The sequence below is a fragment of the Ursus americanus genome, chromosome 16 (assembly GCF_024610735.1).
Source record: "Ursus americanus isolate L20-20 chromosome 16, mUrsAme1.1.p, whole genome shotgun sequence".
Classification (NCBI taxonomy): Eukaryota; Metazoa; Chordata; class Mammalia; order Carnivora; family Ursidae; genus Ursus; species Ursus americanus.
Window position 1 is genome coordinate 40,436,385 of NC_142142.1, and position 21,232 is coordinate 40,457,616.

Genomic DNA, 21,232 nt, shown 5'->3' on the forward strand with positions numbered 1-21,232 from the left:
GTTTGTTTTTACTTTAAGGTCATGTCATGTACAAAGAGATATAGTTTTATTTTTTCCTTTCTGATTTCAGTGCCTTTTATTTCTTTTTCTGGCCTAATTGCTCTGGCTAGGACTTCCACTACTGTGATGAATAGAAGTGTCAAGAGGGGTGCTTTTGTCTAGTTTCTGATCTTAGAAAAAGGCTTTCGGCTTTTCATTGTTGAGTATGATGTTAGCTGTGAGTTTTTCACATATGTCTTTCATTATGTTAAGGTACATTCCTTCTTTTTTTTTTTTTTTTTATTATGATATGTTGGTCACCATACAGTACATCCTTAGTTTTTGATGTCGTGTTCCATGATTCGTTGTTTGTGTGTAACACCCAGTGCTCCATGCAACACGTGCCCTTCTTACTACCCATCGCTGGCAGTACATTCCCTCTATGCTTAATTTGTTGAGCATCTTTGTCATGAAAGAATGTGGAATTTTTTCAAATATTTTTATGCCTCTATTGAGGTGATCATATGGCTTTTTCTTTCATCCCATTAATGTAGTGTATCACATTTACTGATTGTATGTGTTGAACCATCCTTGCATCCCAGAGATAAATCCCCTTTTTTTTTTTTTAAAGATTTTTTATTTATTTATTTGACAGAGAGAGAGACAGCCAGCGAGAGAGGGAACACAAGCAGGGGGAGTGGGAGAGGAAGAAGCAGGCTCATAACGGAGGAGCCTGATGCGGGGCTCGATCCCAGAACGGCAGGATCACGCCCGGGGCCGAAGGCAGACGCTTAACGACTGAGCCACCCAGGCACCCCGAGATAAATCCCTCTTGATCATGGCCTTTTAATATGCTGTGGAATTTGGTTTGCTGATGTTTTGTTAAGAAATTTTACATGTATGTTCATCAGGGGTATTGGCCTACAACTTTCTTTTCTTGTAATGTCCTTATCTGGCTTTGGTATCAGGGTAATGCTACATTCATAAAATAAATTTGGGAGTATTCCCTAGTCTTCATTTTTATTGAAGAGTTTTAGTAGGGTTGGTGTTAATTCTTCCTTAAATGTTTGACAAAATTCACCTCCCAAGTCATTAGGCACAGGCCTTTTCCTTGTTAGAAGAGATTTGATTATGGATTCAGTCTCCTTGGTTATTGGTCTGTTGTTATTGGTCTATTCAAAATTTCCATTTCCTCAGAGTTCAGTCTTGGTAGGCATATGTTTCTAAGAACTTATTTATATCTTCGAGGGTATCCAGTCTGTTGACATATTATTGTTGGTAGTATAGTCTCTTGTGATCCTTTGTATTTCTGTGCTGTTAGTTATAATGTTTCTTTCATTTATAATTTTATTTGAGTCTTCTCTTTTTTTTCATTGTCTGGCTAATGGTTTTTCAATTTTGTTTATCTTTTTAAAAAACCACCTCTTAGTGGTTGTTTTCTTTATTTCGTTTATTTCTGATCTATTCCATTTATTTCTATTTCATTTATTTTTTGATTTTTGATAGTTCTTTCTTTCTGCTACCTTTGGGCTTAGTTTTTTCTTTTTCTAGTTCCTTGAAGTATAAAGATAGGTGGTTTATTGGAGATCTTTTTTCTCTTAATATAGGCATTTGTCACTATAAACTTCTCTCAGAACTATTTTTTTTTCCTCTTTTAAAATTATTTTATTCGTTAGTCAGAGAGAGGGAGAGAGAGCACAAACAGGGAGAGCAGCAGACAGAGGGAGAGGGAGAAGTAGACTCCCTTCCTAGCAGGGAGCCTGATATGGGACTCAATACCAGGACCCTGGGATCATGACCTGAGCTGAAGGCAGACACTTAACCAACTGAGCCACCCAGGCATCCCTCTGAGAGCTATTTTTGTTGCATCTCACAAGTTTTGTTATATTTTACTTCCATTTTGTTTTTTTCAAGATTTTTCTTATTTTGCTTTTGATTTCTTTTTGGACCCATTGGTTGTTCAGGGGTGTATTATTTAATTTATACATATTTGTGAATTTTCCAGTTTACTTGCTCTTACTGATTTTTAGTTTCATACCAGTTGGAAAAGATACTTGGCATGATTTCAGTCTCCTTAAATTTCCTGAGACATATTTTGTGACATAACATGTGTGCTGTCCTGGAGAACATTTCATATACATTTAGGAAGAACATGTAATCTGCTGCCGTTGGATGGAGTGTTTTGTATATGTCTGTTAGATCCTTTTCTCTTAAAATATAGTTTAATGTTTCCTTATTGATTTTCTGCCTTATTGATAATCTGTCCATGTTAAAAGTGGGGTATTCTTTTTTTAAGATTTTATTTATTTATTTGACAGAGAGAGAGACAGCCAGCGAGAGAGGGAACACAAGCAGGGGGAGTGGGAGAGGAAGAAGCAGGCTCATAGCGGAGGAGCCTGATGTGGGGCTCGATCCCAGAACGCCAGGATCACGCCCTGAGCCAAAGGCAGACGCTTAACGACTGAGCCACCAAGGTGCCCCAAGAGTGGGGTATTAACATCCTCATTACTGTTGTGTTGCTCTGTATTTTTCTTTTTGTTTCTGTCGATATTTACTTAATATATTTTGGTGCTTCAGTGTTGAGTGCATAAATATTTACAGTTGTTATATATTCTTCATGAATTGACTCCCTTGTCTTTATGTAATGACCTTTGTCTGTTGTAGCACTTTTGACTTAGGTTTATTTTTGTCTAACATAAGTATAGTCATCTCTCTTGTCTTTTGGTTTCTGTTTGCAAGGAATATTTTTCCCCTATTCCTTCAGTTTTAGTGTATATATCTCTTCACTTTTAGTCCTTAAAGCTAAAATGAATGTCTTTTAGGCACCTAGTAGATAAATCTAGCTTTTTATCCATTTAGCCACTCTCTGTTACTTTAGTGGGAAATTTAATCAGTTTACATTTAAAATAATTACAGGTGGAGGCTGGGAAGATAGTGGAGTAGGAGGACTCTAAGCTTACCTAGTCCCCCAGATACAACTAGATAACACATCAGTGTCAAAAACCTGGGTAACAACCTGAAGACTGGCAGAACAAATGCCCCGATTAAAGATAGAGAAGAGGCTATATCAAAGAAGTTAGGAAGGGCAGAGATGCAGTGAGGAGCTAAATAGATATGTGGCCCATCTGTGGGAGAAAGGGATCTGTGGGTGCAGAGAAGGAAGAGAAACAGACTCTCACACCAGGGAGCTCACATAGGGAAGCCAAATCCCCTTTACATTTGGCTTTGAAAACTAGAGGGGCTGAATTTTGTGAGTTCTTACAACTAGCGGGACTTAAAGCCTGGAATTTAAAAAATTAGTGGGTTCATCTCTGGGATGGTTGGAAGGCAATAGGACCTGAGTCCCTGCCCTGGAAGAGATAGCACAACAAAAAGCCGCAGAGTTACAGCATGGAAGCAGCAGTTTGAAAAACACCTGGGCCATAGGGGAGGGAGAGTTATTGACTAATCTTAGAGTGTGTCAGAGAGGGACAGAGATTGCTGGGAGATTCCTCCAGGAACAAAGCAGCTGGCAGGTGCCACTTCATTCCCCCACCCCCCACATAAACACACGGGCCACCTGCGGGAACTAGCAAACACGTGCTACCTAGCCCTCAGATCTTTAGGGAATCAGCCCTTTCCTGTCATTCTTGCCTCAGTCTCACCACTGTGGGTTCTGCGCTAGAGGACCAGCACATACCTCGCCAGTAGTGTGTCTTTGACCTGTACACTTCGCAGGGCCTTGGTTTAGGTGGTGGCAGAAGTGGTGGTGGGCCCCCTTCTGTAGAAGAATGGGTGCATGTTGTTAAAATTGTGAGCCCCACGCAAACTCTGCACTCCCCCCCCCCCCCAGGTGGCCTTGGTCCAGCGCTGGCAGCAGGTCTCATTTTACAAACAGATTGGCAGGAATCTTGTTAAAACTGCACACCTTGACTGGCCACCAGGTCCAGGCCTGGGGGTGGGGGGCACATCCCCTCTTGCTGATGCACAAACCTTGCAGGCACTGTGTGATTAGTCGCCTCCAATATGCTGTTGGCCAGAACCCATTCAAACCAGCGCCACAAACCTGGCTGTGTGCAAACAGCTCCCAAAAGGGCCAGCACCACACCAAAGTGACTCCTTCCTTGGAATATAACCACATACACCAGTCAGATTGCTGTCCCAGCAATCGTCTGGGAGCAAACAGTTGCTCCGATTGCAGGGCCCACCCACCAACAAAAACATGGCAGGGGATAACACACAGGGATGGCCTGCAGTTTGGTGCTGCTGTATGTCTGGCAAATGCTTGGTCTGACTAAACTCATGCCCAGGGTGGCCCCAGACTGGTCCGCTAACACCACAGAGAGCAAACACTTCCCACAACAGGCAAAGAGAGCCAGAGCAGTTGACTGGACAGGAAAAAGCAGCCCAGACACAACAGTGGGGTGCACACAACACACATAGAAGACACCCTTGAGGTACCAGGTTCTAGTAAGCATGGAACACTGCACTGCAGGGCACGACAGGATCTCTTCTTCATGAGGCCATTACTTTCAGGAGCACGGGATGTAGCTGACTTTTCTAACAAAAAGAAATAGACACACAGAGTAAGACAAAAGAGACAAAGGAATATGTCCCAAATGAAACAATAGGTCAAAACTACAGCAAGAGACCCAAGTGAAATGGAGATAAGTAATGTGCCTGATAGAGAATTTAAAATAAAACTCATAATGATACTCATTGGACTTGAGAAAAGAGTGGAAGATATGAGTGAGCCATTAAGAAAGACATATAGAAGAACCAATCAGAGATGAACACAATAAATGAATTTAAAAATACACTAGATGGAATACATACCAGACTAAAGGAAGCAGAAAATGAATCTGCAACCTGGAGAACAGAGTAATGGAAACTAGTCAAGCTGAACAGATGAAAGGAAAAAAAAAATTATACAAAAGAGAATGGACTTAGGGAACTTAGTGATTCTATCAAGCAAAATAACATCTGTATTAAAGGGATCCCAGAAGAGGAAGAGAAGAGTGGGCAGAAAATTTATTTGAAGACATAATAGTTGAAAACTTCTTGAATCTGGGGAAGGAAACAGAAATCCAGATTTAGGAGGTATAGAGATCCCTCAACAAAATCACCTCAAGGAGGTCCACACCAAGACACATAGTAATTAAAATGGCAAAAAGTGGTGATAAAGAGAGAATTTTAGAAGCAGAAAAAGAAAGGAAGACTGATAAATACAAGGAGAAACCTATAAGGCTATTAGCGGATTTTTCAGCAGGAACTTTGCAGGCCAGAAGGGAGTGGTATGATATAATCAAAGTGATGAAAGGAGAAAATGCAGCCAAGAATATGCTATCCAGCAAGGCTGTCATTCAGGAGGAAAAAAAAGAGAGGACTTCAAATAAACAAAATCAGAAATGAAAAAGGAGAAATAACTGACACTACAGAAATGCAAACAATTCTAATTCTATGATATGATTTCACTCGTACCTGGAACGTAGACAAAAGAACAAGGAAGAAAAAAAAAAGAGACAAAGCAAAAAGCAAATTCTTAAGTAAGAGAACAAATCAATGGTCACCAGAGGTGAGGTGGGGGTGGGTGGATGAGGTAGGTGAAGGGAATTAAGAGTATACTTGTCTTGATGAGCACTGAGTAATATATGGAATTGTTGAATCACTGTATTGTACACCTGAAATTAATATAACACTATGTTAATTTACTGGAATTAAAGAAATTATGTGTGTGAAATAAATCAACAGTTAGACTTGGGAATTCGGTCCTTTGGTTAGTGAACTAGGAATAGGACGTAGAGATGAGGAATGAAGTAGTTGGAAGGGACGAGGGGTGAGACTGTCTTGCATATCTCTAAGAGAAAGAGAATCATTTTCCCTGGCTGGTTTTAACTGGACATTGGTCCAGAAATAGAAGAGGAGAAGCCCTAACTACTTTCATTCAGCCTTAATTTTTAAAAAGCCTAAATTTAAAAGAAAAATTGACTCACAAATCATAGTAGTACTAAATGAGAAATCTCTAGGGGAAAAGGTTAATGACACAAAGAATTTTGCTAATATAAAGCATCAAGGGTACTTTTACTTTGTTATTGTAATGAAGAATAGCAAAGTGTATTTAACTGTCAAGCCACAACATACAGAGAACAGTAGTTAGGAAGGATAAAGACTTGTCTCAAATCTAAATCTCTACTAATTATTTTATCATGAAATTGATTTCTGACTAGATTGTAAGAAGTTCTGCTGTGATATTCTGCTTTAACAAAGTTTACACTGACATCCTCTGAAATGACTGCAATTTCTGTTAAGCTTGTTTTAGGAGACTGCGTTTGTTTAGAACGTTTCATACAGATAACTGCTCATTTAAAGTTATGAACAGTTTCTCATGGGTATAGAATTTGCTCATCAAGCTTATAACCTTGATCTTATTGACTTTGACCTTACAGATTTTGTTCTAAATAAATCAACTAATACAAAAAAACAGTTATTGATAGTTCAGGACATTTTGTTAATTGTTTATCTGTATTTCCTTTGTTATCTTCTTACTCTTGTTGTCTTCCTTGGTGATCTGATGAGTAGTTATGGCATTATACTTCGCTTCCTTTCTTCTTCCTTGCCTGTATCTACTCTAGGCTTTTTCTTTGTGATTACTATGGAGTTTACATAAAATATCATATATCCTGTTTTAAGCTGATAAGAACCTAAGTTGGATTGCATAGAAAAACTGTTCTTTTCTTTGGCTCGCACTTTATGTTATTGTTATTACAACTTATATCTTTTTCTATTTGTTATTTATTTAAAAACTATTGTAGCTATAATTATTTTTAATTTGCCTCTCAACTTTTATATTAGAGGTAAAAGTGATTTATATATTACTCTTTCAATAAAAGAGAATTTTGAATTTGACTATGCATTTACCTTTATTCTTGAATTTTATATGTTTATGTTTTTACCTTGTTAATTAGTACCTTTTCATTTCAGCTTGAAGAGCTCTCTTTAGAATTTCTTATAATGCAGGTATAGCAGTGAACACTCTCTGCTGTTACTTGTTTGGGAAAGTATCTCTCCTTCATTTCTGATGGGCAGCTTGTCAAGTATAGTATTCTTGTTCGTCAGTTTTCTTCTTTCAGTACTTTCAACATATCATCCCACTCTCTCGCGGTCTGCAAAACTGCTGAAAAATCTGCTGATAATGCTATTACAGGGATTCCTTTGTATGTAAAAGTCTCTTTTCTCTTGCTGCTTTTGAAATTCTTTTTGTTTGATTTTTGACTGATTATAATGTGTCATGGTCAAATCCTCTTTCGGTTCAGTATGTTTGAGCTTCACATACCTGGATATCCATATCTCTTCTCAAATTGGGGAAATGTTCAGCCATTATTTCTTTAGATACACTTTCTGCCCCTTTTTCTCCTTCTTCTTTTGGGACTCCAGTAATGCATGTATTGTTACACTTAATGTATCCTGTAAGTTCTGTAGTTTTTCTTCATTGTTTTTCATTTTTCTTTTTGCTTTTCTGACTAGATAATTTTAGTTAGAATTTTTAGTCATTCCCCTAATTTTTTTTCTTCCCTTTTTTACTTTCTTTCTCTTCACTGATATTTTCATTTATATATACATTGTTTTTCAGGTTTCCTTCAGTTGTTTGAACTCTTCGAGTGTGTTCTATATAGTACGTTTAAGATCTGTTACGTCCTATATCTGAATTTCTCAGGGATTGCTTCTGTTGGTTTATTACTATTTTTTCTAGTGAATGACCCATGTGTTCCTGTTTCTTTGTATATTTTGTGAGTTTTGTTGTTGTTGTTGCATACTAGACATTTGGATACTATAATGTAGTAACCGTAGAACTCAGATTCTATCCCTTACCACGAGTTTGCTGTTTTTGATCCCGAGGGCTGCAGTCTGCGTTTTTAGTGACTTTTCCAGACTGTTTTTGAAGATTGTGTTCCATATCCTATGTGCTCACTGACGTCTCTTCTTTTACTTGTGTTCAGATAGTGTTTTGTTAGGGAATTCCTTGAATGCCATGAACTAAAAATAAAAAATAAAGAAAATAAATAATAAGCCAGTCTTTACACATTTCCTTTGTGTTGAGAGACTCATTCAACAATTAACCAGGCTCTTTACAGCTCTGTCTTAGCCTGGACAGTAGAGGTAAAAGCTTGGGAAATCCTTACGTGTTTTGTGCATGTGTCCTACCCTGAACATATTCGTGGCTTTCTCTATGCCCCAGCATACACGGACACTTCTGAATGCTCACATTTCCTGAGGAACCTCTCTCCCCAGGTCTTTCTCCTGGGCGTTAAGCTGTCTCTTTTATGTCTTAGCTATAATCTTTTGCTTCAGATGACTGAGACTTTTAGTTCACTTTACAATATTTTAGCAATGCTGCTTTTTTAAAATCCCCAGGCGAATTCCAATTTAGGTGAAAAAGAGATGTGTTCCTTGTGTCAACCCTTCATGTAACTGCCAGACAGACTGATGAGAACAGACAGATGCAATAGTTTGTTAATGATGTCTCTGCTCCTTCCAGATGCAAGGAGGAGGGTCCCACCCTGGGGAGCGAGGGCTACTATCTACAGGAGTGCTGCTGAGATGGGGAGGGGAATAGCAAGGGTGGGTAAAAACACCACAAAGCTTTCCTGCAAGTTACAGGTTGGCTTTTTTCTTGATTCGTTGTTCTCATGATGATTGCAAACCATCTACTCTCTTCTAGATTACAGAGAAAGTTGGTTGCGAGAGTTTTTGCTTGTTTTTTCTTGTTTCTATGAAGGGAATGGAGTTTGGAGTTGCCTGCCCTGCCATTTTATTGACACCATTTGATCATGCTTCTTTTCTGTTAAGTTCTCCCCACCCATCTTTTGGGGGAAGTTTCTTCTCCTCTTCCTCACTCTCCCCTCTGCCCTAGTTCTTTTTAGGAAGGTTGATTTTATTTCTAGTCTTTATTTCTTTTGTAGTTATGGCCATTTTAAAATGTTATCCTCTTCCTTGTGGTTTGGATGTTCAGGAGTTGTTTTTTTCCCCCTCCATTGAGGGGAATTGAAAATTGGTGAGACTACAAGATCTCTTTGTGCTTTACTTCTGAGCCACCAGTTTTCTGAACTGAAGGAGAGCATGTGCTCTTTCTCTGTCTCTTCTTTGCTGCCTGGTTGCTAGTTCTCTTTGTTCTCCAGTCCTTTCCCCAATCTCCTGTGCCAGCAGAGAGCTCTCTTCTGTCTACTCTACCATGAACCTTGGTCTAGGGCTGCTTCTCACTCTCTGAAGTCCTGGTTGCCTCCAGGGGTTTCTCCTGGCTTTTCTGTGCCACCTCCAGCCTTCAGTTGTTGAGTATCTTGAATGCCTCAGAAGGTGCTCTCTGAACTTTCCCTCCCTGCTCCCCATCTACAGTGGTTAGTTACAGCATGCTCGGGGAGACGCTGCACACTTCTCATATCTCTCTGTGCTCCTGTTCTTCCCCCAGCCTCTGGTGCACTAACCCTATAACCTGGGGTCCGGTGGGTGTTGACTTTTTGCTGCAGGTTTCCCTTGGAATTTTCATTCATTACTCCAGTCCACATGCAGTCTTCAGGGTTTGGCTGATTTCTCCTTATCCTGCCTAGTGCCAGTTCTTTATCCTTCTGCAGCTTTACCAGGCTTCTGAGCATGTCTGTAAGTCTCTTCTATCTCATGAATGTCTCGGCACTTTAGCTTTTTAGTTCATTTAGATTTTTTCTTACCCCTAATTCTTTTTTTAAAAGTATGATTTTGTAGTTAACCTGTCTTATTTTAGCTGGTGTGAGAATGATCATTATCTTGTGAACTTCTGCTTAATACTAGAGTTTTTAAAAATACTTCAGTGATACTGCTCTCAAAAATAGAGAATATGTGGGGCGCCTGGGTGGCTCAGTCGTTAAGCGTCTGCCTTCGGCTCAGGGCGTGATCCTGGCGTTCTGGGATCGAGCCCCACATCAGGCTCCTCCGCTGGGAGCCTGCTTCTTCCTCTCCCACTCCCCCTGCTTGTGTTCCCTCTCTCTCTGGCTGTCTCTCTCTCTGTCAAATAAATAAATAAAATCTTTATTTAAAAAAATAGAGAATATGTGTTTTCTTTTTTATAATATTAACTCTAATGATGGTAATGCTAAGTACTTATGAGTAGTAAGCATCTTGGTGAACACTTTAAATGCATTATCTCATTTGATACTCACAAACTTGAGAATAGGTATTGTTAATCATTCTCATTTTCCCAATGAGAGGTTAAGTAGGTAGGTCAATATTATACAGCTAGTTAGTAACACTTTTGAACTCAGAGCTGTCTGTCTCTAGAGCAGAATTTGCAAATTCATATCGCTGGGTGGGGAAGATATCTAATACAAATGCAAGAAGAGAGTAGTGCATGAAAAAATAACAAAGCAAGCAGCATGATGAATGACAGTTACCATTCAGCTTAGATACTGGTGGCAAAGTCTTTTGTAGGATACATGCCTCATTTAAAAAGTTGGGTCACTTTTTAGTTCCAGCCAGTTGTTGCTCATGTGAGAATATGGGTCCAATATTTTAGATTTTCTGATCTTTCAATAGAAGCCAGAAATCTGTATTTTTTATTTGAAACGACTCTGTTTCTAAATTGTTGCTGCTGGTTTAGGTAAAAATAAAATAAAATCTGATGTGCAGATATACGTGATAAGTCTGAAGTGACACACATCTGCAGGCCCAGCCTGCTCTCTGGGAAGCCAATTTCCAGTCTCTGGAATGGAACCTGAACTTTCTTTTAACCACTTGCTCATGCTGTCTCTCAGTGCCCACCTTACTGCTTTCTTTCCACATATGTGCTAAATAAATTAAGTGAAGACCTTCTCTTGAATGAATGTATTTTATTTACTGCTCTTATGCAGTTGTGCTACTTTAAACTATGAAGACAATACTTAGAAATATATTTTTAAAAACATCCTGAATTCTGTTTTATCTTCAGAAGCTATAGAGTTCCATTGAAAGTCATATCTTACAGTGAGTTGATGTGAGGGTTTAAGTATTACTGAATGCCTCGTTTATTCTTACTCATTAATCATGACTTTCCCTCTCTTCTGCCCCCCCGCCTTTTTTTGACATAGCTTTCACTTTCAGAAGAACAGAACGAAGTAACGAAAAATGGCTGTGAATCTAAAGAGCTGGTCTACCTCGTGCACATTGCTTGTCAGGTAATTTTGTGGATACGTAGATTCCTTTTGATGCATTCTTTATGGCGTCTGATAGAATTCACAGAAAGATACTTGTATGATGTTGAAATGAAATTGGACTGTGCATGAGCATTTGTTAAGAAAATAAATGTTATCCTTTAAAAAAGAAATAAATGTGTTCATACAAAATTACATGGAATGCACAGTTTAGTGTTGTAACTTGCATATCTTCTGTCTGCATTTTTAGAAAGTTTTTAAGGCTTTAGACATTTGTGGACAAATAACAGTGACTATGGTAACACAGATGTTTCGTTTTATTCTTTCTCCTAGTCGTGCTGGCAATTCTGCATGTACTCAGAGTTGAAACAATTAATAGAATCAGTCCTACAGATATTTAATTTACAAGCTTAAATGAAAACTCTTCTTGTAAGAGTAAAGGAAATACATCTTTTATTGATGAAAAGTTTAAATGAATCAGCTACTGGTCACCTATTACAGTAAAAGAGCAAACTAAGTTTCACTTGCCTCTGCCTGAGATGCTCACTTTTCTACCAGGCAGGAAGTTTCACTGTAGTGAATGTAGTGTGTGTATGTTTTAGAAGGGGACTGTTTCCTGACACTTAGTGTTAGAACTTTTGTGAGGCTAAATTACCGTGACTTCTCTTAATGAGATTTGAAGTAGGTCATTTGTAGCATTGATTATTTCCTCCACCAACTAAGTAGTTTAGTTTCTTTGCTTACTTCACTTTCATTAAGCCTTATGTCTAGTTTTGAGTTAGTGATTGTAAAATAATTGTTTTTGAGAAAACTTTCTTTTGTGTGAAGTTTTTAGCTTTCCTTGGGAAAGAGTAAGATAGGAGCATTTATGGTTTTTCCCCCCCAAAAGTATTATTCTTGTACCTGAAGTTAAAAATTACATAATCTTGAAAAGTCTAATGCTTATCTTATATGGGAAATACCTGAGTTCTTAGTGTTGGTGATTTTAAAGGAAACCTTTCAGAATTAAGTGCTTTTATTTATTGGTGTCAGAATATGAGATTGGAAATTGAATTTAGCTTGTATATAAATAAGATGGCCAAAGTTTCATATTGTTAATATATGTTTTATTGAGTGTCATCTTGGGTCCTTTGAGGAAGTGTGCAGTTCTGAATCACTAAGTTTCGTGTTATGTTTCATAAAATCCTTCGTTTTCGTGACTTAATTTTTTTAAAGATTTTTATTTATTTATTTGACAGGGAGAGAGAGAGCATAAGCAGGGGGAGTGGCAGACAGAGGGAGAGGGAGAAGCAGGCTTCCCACTGAGCAGGGAGCCCAGTGCAGGGCTTGATCCCAGGACCCTGGGATCATGACCTGAGCCGAAGGCAGACACTTCACCGACAGAGCCACCAACTGAGCCTCCCAGGCGCTGCATTGTGACTTAATTTTTAAGTGAAAATAACTCATGTGTTTTGGTGAACCATTACTCATACATAAATGTAAATCATATCTTCTTTATCTAGAGTACATGATTGTCATGTCAGTAATGAATTTATTAATCCCTCTGTAACCTAACATCTTTTAGCATCTTTCCTTCTCACCGTTAGTTTCCATATGATCTGACAATGCAAACAGTTTTATTCTCGTAAGCAAAACAAAATGTTACAGACACTTGTGCTATTTTTTTGAGTGACCTTCAAAAGGTAAGCACGGTATTTTGGAACCATATGTCAGAATATATAATTGTCATTTGATTATGCTTCCATGAATTAGTGAACTAACTAGTTAGGCTATTTCCTGGTTGCAAGTATCTTGTCAATCTGCTTAAAAAATTTCAGACTACTCAGTATACTATTCATTACATCAAAGTAGTAATTTACTGCAATATAATAATGCCATTGCACTTCTCTGCAGTACTGTAAGTGATCATTGAGGCACTCCCATAGCTTGCTTTCTGTAGTCTGACAAATGTCTCAGCCATAAATCGTATTAAATTGGAATCCTATCTTTTTTAAATAACTAATATTATATTATAGACTCATAATCAAGCCCTCTATTTTGCCAATGAGGAAATTATGGCCCAAATTACTGATGTGGCCTTCCTAAGTTATGTGAAATCGTAGCAGGAACTGCTAATGACTTCAGTTTCCTGCTTGCAAGTTTTTCCTGCATCTCAGTGGAATTCACAATCTAGAACAGATTTAAGAGATTGCTTAGTCTTCAGATATGATACGATCACCATTACATGCTGGTATTTCTCATATATTACGTATTTTTGCTTTGTCATTTTTAAAGTACACTTGAAATTCTTTTTATTTAACTCACTCGTCTCTTGTTCTTTAATCTTAGAAAATGGCCAGTTAAACAACTGTGATTTTTTTTTTTTTCCACCTTTCTGGAGGTTAAGTTATACTGATTCTTTTAGGTCTCATCTTTGAAACTTTTAATTGTGCTTTTGCCTCTGCCCTTCAAGTTTTTGTTTCTTGTTACATTTTGAAGTCAGAAATGTAAACTATGTCTTTCATACTGAAATGATCCAAATTCAGTAGGCGTTTTGATTATCTGTGTGTCTAGTATACACATATTGTGACATGCAGTACAACATTTCATTCTTTCAACAACTGTGTGAGGTAAATAGTCTGTTTTTCATTTTACAGCTGATGAATCTAAGACTCGAGAATGTTAATAACTTCCCCAAGGTCATAAAATTAAAGAGAAAGACCAGGATTTGAACGTCAGTCTAGTGGGTTTTTTTTCCTATTCTTCTGTCATTTTCTAATATGATTTATAGTTGATTAGCTACTCTGAAATCTGCAAGCATATCCTAAATGTTAATAAAGAATTACAGAAATGTACTGAGAGTGACAGTCAAGTTTCTTTGAGTGACTTAAGTGGAGAGAGTGTAGATACCATTTGTAAGTACATATTTGAAGACATACATATGTATCTTTTTTTCTGATTTAAAAGTGTGGGTTTATGGGTTTTTAGGATAAAAACAGTTTTAGAAATTTTGGAAAATATGGGAAATGGAGAAAAAAGAAGAAAATTGTCATAATACTACTACCCTGAGATTGTCTGTTTACATTTTTTACATTTATTACAAAGTATATTTTTGCTTTGTTTTACATAGTTGTGTTTTATAATTGAATATAGGGGGATATATATAATTTTACATTATTTTTTATTTATAAAGCATTCTTCCATGTTGTTATAATCTCTGTAACCATTAGGTAATTAATTAATTTACTGTAGTTGACATACAATATTATATTTAGTTGTAGGTGTACTAACATAGTGATTTGACATTTACATACAGTACAAAATGATCACCGTGATAAGTATAGTTAACATCTGTCACCATACATAGTTATTACAATATTGTTGACTGTGTTCTTTATGTTGTCCTTTACATCCCTGTGACTTACTTATTTTGTAACTGGAATTTTGTACCTCTTAATCCCCTTCACTTATTTCATGCATCCCCCATATGTCTCCCCTCTGGCAACCACCAGTTTTTTCTTTGTATTTATGAGTCTGTTTCTGTTTTGTTGTTTGTTCGTTTGTTTTTTTGAGTCTGCATATAAATGAAACGATAAGGTGTTTATCTTTCTATGTCTGACTTATTTCACTTAGCATAACACCCTCCAGGTCCATCTGTGTTATAATAAATGGCAAGATTCCTTTCCTTTTTAATGGCTGAGTAATAGTCCATGTACGTATATTCCATGACTTCTTTATTCATTCGTCTGTCATGGATACTTAGGTTGCTTCCATATCACATTTATTGTAAATGATGCTGCAGTGAACATAGTGGTGCATACAATATCTCTTTGAATTAGTGTTTTGTTTTATTTGGGTAAATAGCCAGATGAGGAATTGTTGTATCATATGGTATTTCTGTTTTTTAATTTTTGAGGGATCCCCGTACTATTTTTTATAGTGTTTCCACCAATTTACATGCCCACCAACAGTACATGAGGGATTCCTTTTCTCTATATCCTTGGCAACAATTGTTATTTTTGTCTTTTTGATACTATCCATTCTGACAGGTGGGAGTAACATCTCAATGTGGTTTTCATTTGCATTTCCCTGTGATAGCAATGTTGAACATTTTTTCATGTGTCTCATGGCCATCTGTATGTCTTCTTTAGAAAAATATTTATACAGGTCCTGTGCCCATGCCCATTTTTTAAATGAGATTTTCTTTCTGTGTTTATGTGTCTTGGGTTGTCTGAGTTCTTTATATATTTTGAATATTAACCCCTTGTCTGATATATCACTTACAAGTACCTTCTCCCATTTAGGAGATTGCCTTTTCATTTTGTTGATGGTTTCCTTCTCTGGGCAAAAGCTTTTTAGCATGCGGTAGTCTCAATTTTTTATATTTGTTTTTGTTGCCCTGTCTGAGGAGACAGAGCCAAAAAAATATTGCTAAGACTCATGTCAAAGAGTTTATTGCCTGTGTTTTCTTTTAGAAGTTTTATGGTTTCAGGTCTTAAATTTAGGTCTTGAATCTGTTTTGAGTTTATTTTTGTATATGGTATAAGGAATTGGTCCAGTTTCATTCTTTTGCATGTAGCAGTCCAGTGTTCCAAACACCATTTATGGAAGTGACTGTCTTTCCCCGTTGTATATTTTTGGCTCCTTTGTCATAGGTTAATTGACCATATAAGCATGGGTTTATTTCTGGGCTCTCTACTCTATTCCGTTGATATATATGGCTCTTTTTGTGCCAGTACTATACTGTTTTGATTATGATAGCTTGAAAGTGTAGTTTGAAATCTAGGAGCATGATACTCCAGCTTTGTTCTTCCTCAAGGTTATTTTGGCTTGGTCTTTTGTGGTTGCATACAAATTTTAGAATTTTTTGTTCTAGTTCTATGAAAAATACTTTGGTATTTTGATAGGGATTGCATTGAATCTATGGATTGCTTTGGGTAGTATGGACATTTAAACAATATTAAATCTTCCAATCATGAGCATGGTGTTATCTTTACATTTATTTATGTCATCTTTACTTTCTTTCATTGATATCTTATAGTTTTCAGAGTATAGGTGTTTCACCTCCTTGGTTAAATTTGTATCTAGGTATTTTATTATTTTGGATGCAATTGTAAATGGGATTGTTTTCTTAATTTCTCTTTCTGCTAGCCAGTTATTAGTATATAGAAGTGAAACAGATTTCTTTATATTAATGTTGTATCTGCAACTTTACTGAGTTCATTCAGTATTTCTAATAGTTTTTTCAGTGGAGTCTTTAGGGTTGTCTGTGTATAGTACCATGTTATCTGCAAATAGTTACATTTTGACTTTTTCCTTACCAGTGAACATTCCTTTTATTTATTTTTCTTGTCTGATTGCTATAGCAACTTTGTTGAATAAAAGTGGTGAGACTGCATTCTTGATTTGTTCCTGATCTTAAAGGAACAGTCTTCAGCTTTTTACCATTGAGTATGATGTTATCTGTAGGAATGTTGTATATGACCTTTATTATGTTGAGGTATGCTCCCTCTATTCCCACCTGGTTGAGAGTTATCATGAAGGGATATTAAATTTTATCAAATATGTTTTCTGCATCTATTAAAATGATATGATTTTTTATTCATTTTGTTAATGTGGTGTATCATATTGATCGATTTGTGGCTATTGAACCAACTTTGTATCCCTGTCAAATCCCACTTGATTGTGGTGTATGATCCTTGTAATGTACTGTTGAATTTGGTTGTGTAATATTTTATTGAGGATTTTTGCATTTACATTCATCAGGGTTATTGGTCTGTAATTTTCTTTCTTTGTCTGGTTTTGGTATCATAGTAATGCTAGCTTCATAGAATGAATTGGGAAGCATTCCTCCCTCTTCCATTTTTTGGAACAGGTTGAGAAGGCTAGGTATTCAGTCTTCTTTACATTTTTTTTTCAAATTCATTTGTGAAGCCATCTGGCCCTGGACTTTTGTTTGTTGTGAGTTTTTTCATTACGGATTGAATTTCATTACTAATAATTGGTCTGTTCAGATATTCTGTTTCTTCTTGATTAAATGTTGGAAGATTTTACGTTTCTAGGAATTTATCCATTTTTTTTGTAGTTTGTCTAATTTGTTTATATGTAATTGTAGTAGTCTAATAATTTTTTTGTATTTCTGGGGTGTAAGTTGTAACTTCTTTTATTTCTGATTTAATTTACTTCACTCCCCTCTTTTTTTCTTGGTTAGTCTGCTTAAAATTTTTTTTGTTTTGTTTTGTTTTTCTTTTTGTTTTATTTTTTAAGTAATCTCTACACCCAGCATGGGGCTCAAACTTACAACCCTGAGATCAAGAGTTACGGGCTCCACAAGCTGAGCCAACCAGGCACCCCTCGCTAAACGTTTATGAGTTTTGTTTATCTTTTCAAGGAACCAACTCTTCGTTTCATTCATCTTTTCTAATGTTTTTAGTTTTTATTTCATTTATCTGCTCTGATTTTTATTGTTTACTGTCTTCTAACTTTGGTTTTCTTTTTTTTTTTTTTTTTCCAGTTTTTATAGGAGTAAGTTTGAATTGTTGGAGATTTTTCTTGTTTCTGTAAAGATTTTATTTATTTCTTTGAGAGAGAGAGACAGAGATAGTGATAGAGATAGCGAGAGAGAGCACAAGTGGGGAGGAGAGGGAGATGCAGGCTCCCTGCCCATTGTGGGGCTCAATCATGACCTGAGCCAAAGGCAGACACTTAATCAACTGAGCCACCCAAGTGCCCTGAGATTTTTCTTGTTTCTTGAGGTAGACCTGTATCATTCTAAACTTCCCTCTTAGAACTGTTTTTGCTATTCTCTTAAGATTTTGAACAGTTGTATTTCCATTTTCATTTTTCTCCAGGTATTTTTTCACTTCTTTGATTTCTTCATTGATCAATTGGTTATTTAGCACCAAATGATTGTGTTTTTTTCTAATTTTTGCCTTGGAATTGATTTCTAGTTCCATACCATTGTGATGGTAAAAAGGTGCTTAATATGATTTCAGTCTTTTAACATTTATTTTAGACTTGTTTTATGGCCTAATATGTGATATGTTCTGGAAAATGTTCCTTGTGCGCTTGAAAAGAATGTGTATTGTGCTGTTTTGGTAATGTTCTGTATATATGTATGTCAAGTCCATCTGTTCTGATGTGTTGTTTAAGGTCACTCTTTCCTTATTGATTTTATGTCTAGACACTATATCCATTGATGTAAATGGGGTGTTAAAGTTCCCTACTATTATTGCGTTACTTTCAGTTTCTTGCCTTCTGTCTGCTATTTACAGTTGTTACATTATCTTGTTGGATTGATCTCAATCATTATATAATGCCTTTCTTTGTCTCTTGTCATAGCCTTTGTTTTAAAGTATTTTGTCTGATGCAAGTATTGCTATGCCAGCTTTCTTTTTGCTACATTTGCATGGAGTATTATTTTCCATCTTCTCATTTTCAGTCTGTATGTGTCTTTATGTCTGAAGTGAATCTCTTGTAGGCAGTATGTAGATGAGTCTTACATTTTTATCCATTTAGTTAGCCATTGTCTTTTGACTGGAGCATTTAGTCCATTTACATTTAAAGCAATTGTGGATAGTTTTGTACTCATTGCCATTTTGTTACTTGTTTTCTAATTGTTTTATATTTCTTTACCTCGTAAAGAAATTCTCTTACCTTGTAACTTGACTTCTTTAGTGTTATGTTTGGATTCCTTTTGATTTACTTTTAATGTACCTATTATAGATTTTTGTTTTGTTGTCAACATGAAGTTCAGATGTAACACTCTGTATATAGCAGTCTTTTTTAGCTTGACGGTCCCTTCAGTAAATACATTCTAAAAGTACTACATTTTTACTCCCCACCCCCTTGTTTTATGTATTTGACTTCATATTTTACATCTTTTTACTTAAGGGTATCCCTTTACTAATTATTGTGGATATTGTTGATTTTACTACATTTGTCTTTTAACCTTCATACCAGCTTTATAAGTGATCGATCCACCATCCTTATATATGTTAGCTTTTACCAGTGAAATTTTTTCTTTCGTAATTTTCTTACTTTTAGTTATAGCCCTTTCCTTTATGCTTAAAGAAATCCTTTCAACATTTCTTGTAATGCCAGTTTACTGGTGAACTTTTAAAAATTTTGCTTGTCTGGCAAACTCTTTATGTCTCCTTCAATTCTGAATAAAAACTTTGCTGGTAGATTGTTCTTGGTTGTAGGTTTTTCCCTTTCAGCAGTTTGAAAATATCATGCTACTTCCTTCTGGCCTGAAAACCTGCTGCTGAAAAATCAGCTGATAGTCTTATGGGTGGTCTCTATACTCACTGCTGGCTTTTCTCTTGTTGCTTTTGAGATTCTCTCTTTATCTTTAATTTTTGACATTTAAATTCTTAATGTGTCTTGGTGTGGTTCTCTTTGGGTTCATCTTGTTTGGGGCTTCCTGGACTTGGATATCTGTTTTCTTTCTCAGGTTGGGGAAGTCTTCAGAGGCTCTTTAAGTGGAAGCCTCAAATCAAGAGCCTCTGTGGGAGATAGTCCAGGCCAACTGGTTAAGATCCCAGGTCATTATATAGTCTGAGTGATAGTTACAATATTAAAAGCTGGTGTAGCATGAGCCCAAAGCAAATGGAACAGATACCTGTCATACAGATCTCATTTAGCCACATTGCTGTGTCTCAGGTGAATATTAACCATTTTTGAAGTGACTCAGAGGGGTGCCTGAGTGGCTCATTTGTTTAAGCATCTGCCTTTGGCTCAGGTCATAATCCCAGCATCCTGGGATCAAGTCCTGCATCGGGCTTGCTGTTCAGTAGGGAATCTGCTTCTCCTTCTCCCTCTGCCTCTCCCCCTAGCTGTGCGCTCTTTCTTTCTCTCTCTCTCTCAAATAAATAAAATCTTTAAAAAAAAGTGATTCAGATGCCTCGATAAATAGATCTTTAATGCCTTGCCCAAGCCCCCAATGCCCTTCCTTTCATATAAATCATGATTTAGAGTAAGTTGTCTTAACCAATATAAGCATATTATTTTTCAGATGTTCCTTCCATCATTTTTCATTCTGTTCTTTAAGTACACAAACTGAAAAAAAGTATTATGTATAACAAACAGATCGGCTAATGTGGATGAAAAAACACTCTTGTGTCATGATATTGATCTGAATGGTAATACTTTTATCTTTTCTGAAAAATCATACTAATTTTTCTTCTGCCTATTCCTTACTTTTCAGAAAACATAATATATTTAGTTTGAATTTAATGAATATTAATAACAATTCTAGGAAATCCGGTCACATGTCAAAGAAGATCTTAGAAAAACTTTTACTGTCTCAAGTGTTGAACATTCAGTAATTTTAAAAAGTCCAAAAAGAGATAAACCCCCACACTAATTGAGCCCTGTTACTTAGACTAAATTATTTATAAGTATAATGTCAGTGGTAATGAGTCTCCATGCCACTCAGTGTTCTGTTGTTTTATTCTTTAGCAAGTAAGCAAACATCAGCTTTTTTTTTTTTTTTTTTTAAGATTTTATTTATTTATTTGACAGAGAAAGACAGCAAGAGAGGGAACACAAGCAAGGGGAGTGTGAGAGGGAGAAGCAGGCTTCCTGCTTAGCAGGGAGCCCAATGTGGGGCTCGATGCCAGGACCCTGGGATCATGACCTGAGCCAAAGGCAGATGCTTAATGGCTGAGCCACCCAGGTGCCCCCAAACATCAGCTTTTAAGTGTTGATTTTAAAATGGCAAATTTAAACCTAGCTGTTACAAGAATTTATTCTAACAGGTGTTCTAATGAAAATCCTTTATGATCTTTCCTTTCTGTAAGTATAGTTTTGTTAGTTTAAGAAATTGCTGCTTAATAAAGTACTTACTATCTTTTGTTTCATTATAAGATTTAGACCAGTTAAAATGAATGGTTTTATTGTATTTGGATCGTATTAACTACCTTTGTATTTTAACGAGAATTCATCATTATATAATAGTTTATTTTTTCTGAGGATCAAGATTTTCATAAATATTTACAGTACTCTGAAAGCTCCTTTATGTCCTGGTAGGTGGGGTAAACAGTTGGTTTTAAGGGGAATGCTTTCCTGCCTCAAAATATCTCCTGCTTGAAATTCCACCATCAGAAATGCATTCCTTGGTATTAAATATCTCCTCCACT

The 21,232-nt window shown here is 36.5% G+C and overlaps 1 protein-coding gene across 5 annotated transcripts in view; it reads left to right on the top strand.

Annotated features, from left to right (window-relative positions):
- The window catches only part of ARHGAP32 (Rho GTPase activating protein 32), a 293,982-nt gene that overhangs the window by 168,960 nt on the left and 103,790 nt on the right, over positions 1–21,232 (top strand). For all 5 annotated transcript variants that reach the window (XM_087868278.1, XM_087868279.1, XM_087868280.1 and 2 more), the window contains one exon: positions 11,049–11,135. In XM_087868278.1, the coding sequence (XP_087724404.1) occupies positions 11,049–11,135 (87 nt within the window). The remainder of the gene's footprint in view (positions 1–11,048; positions 11,136–21,232) is intronic.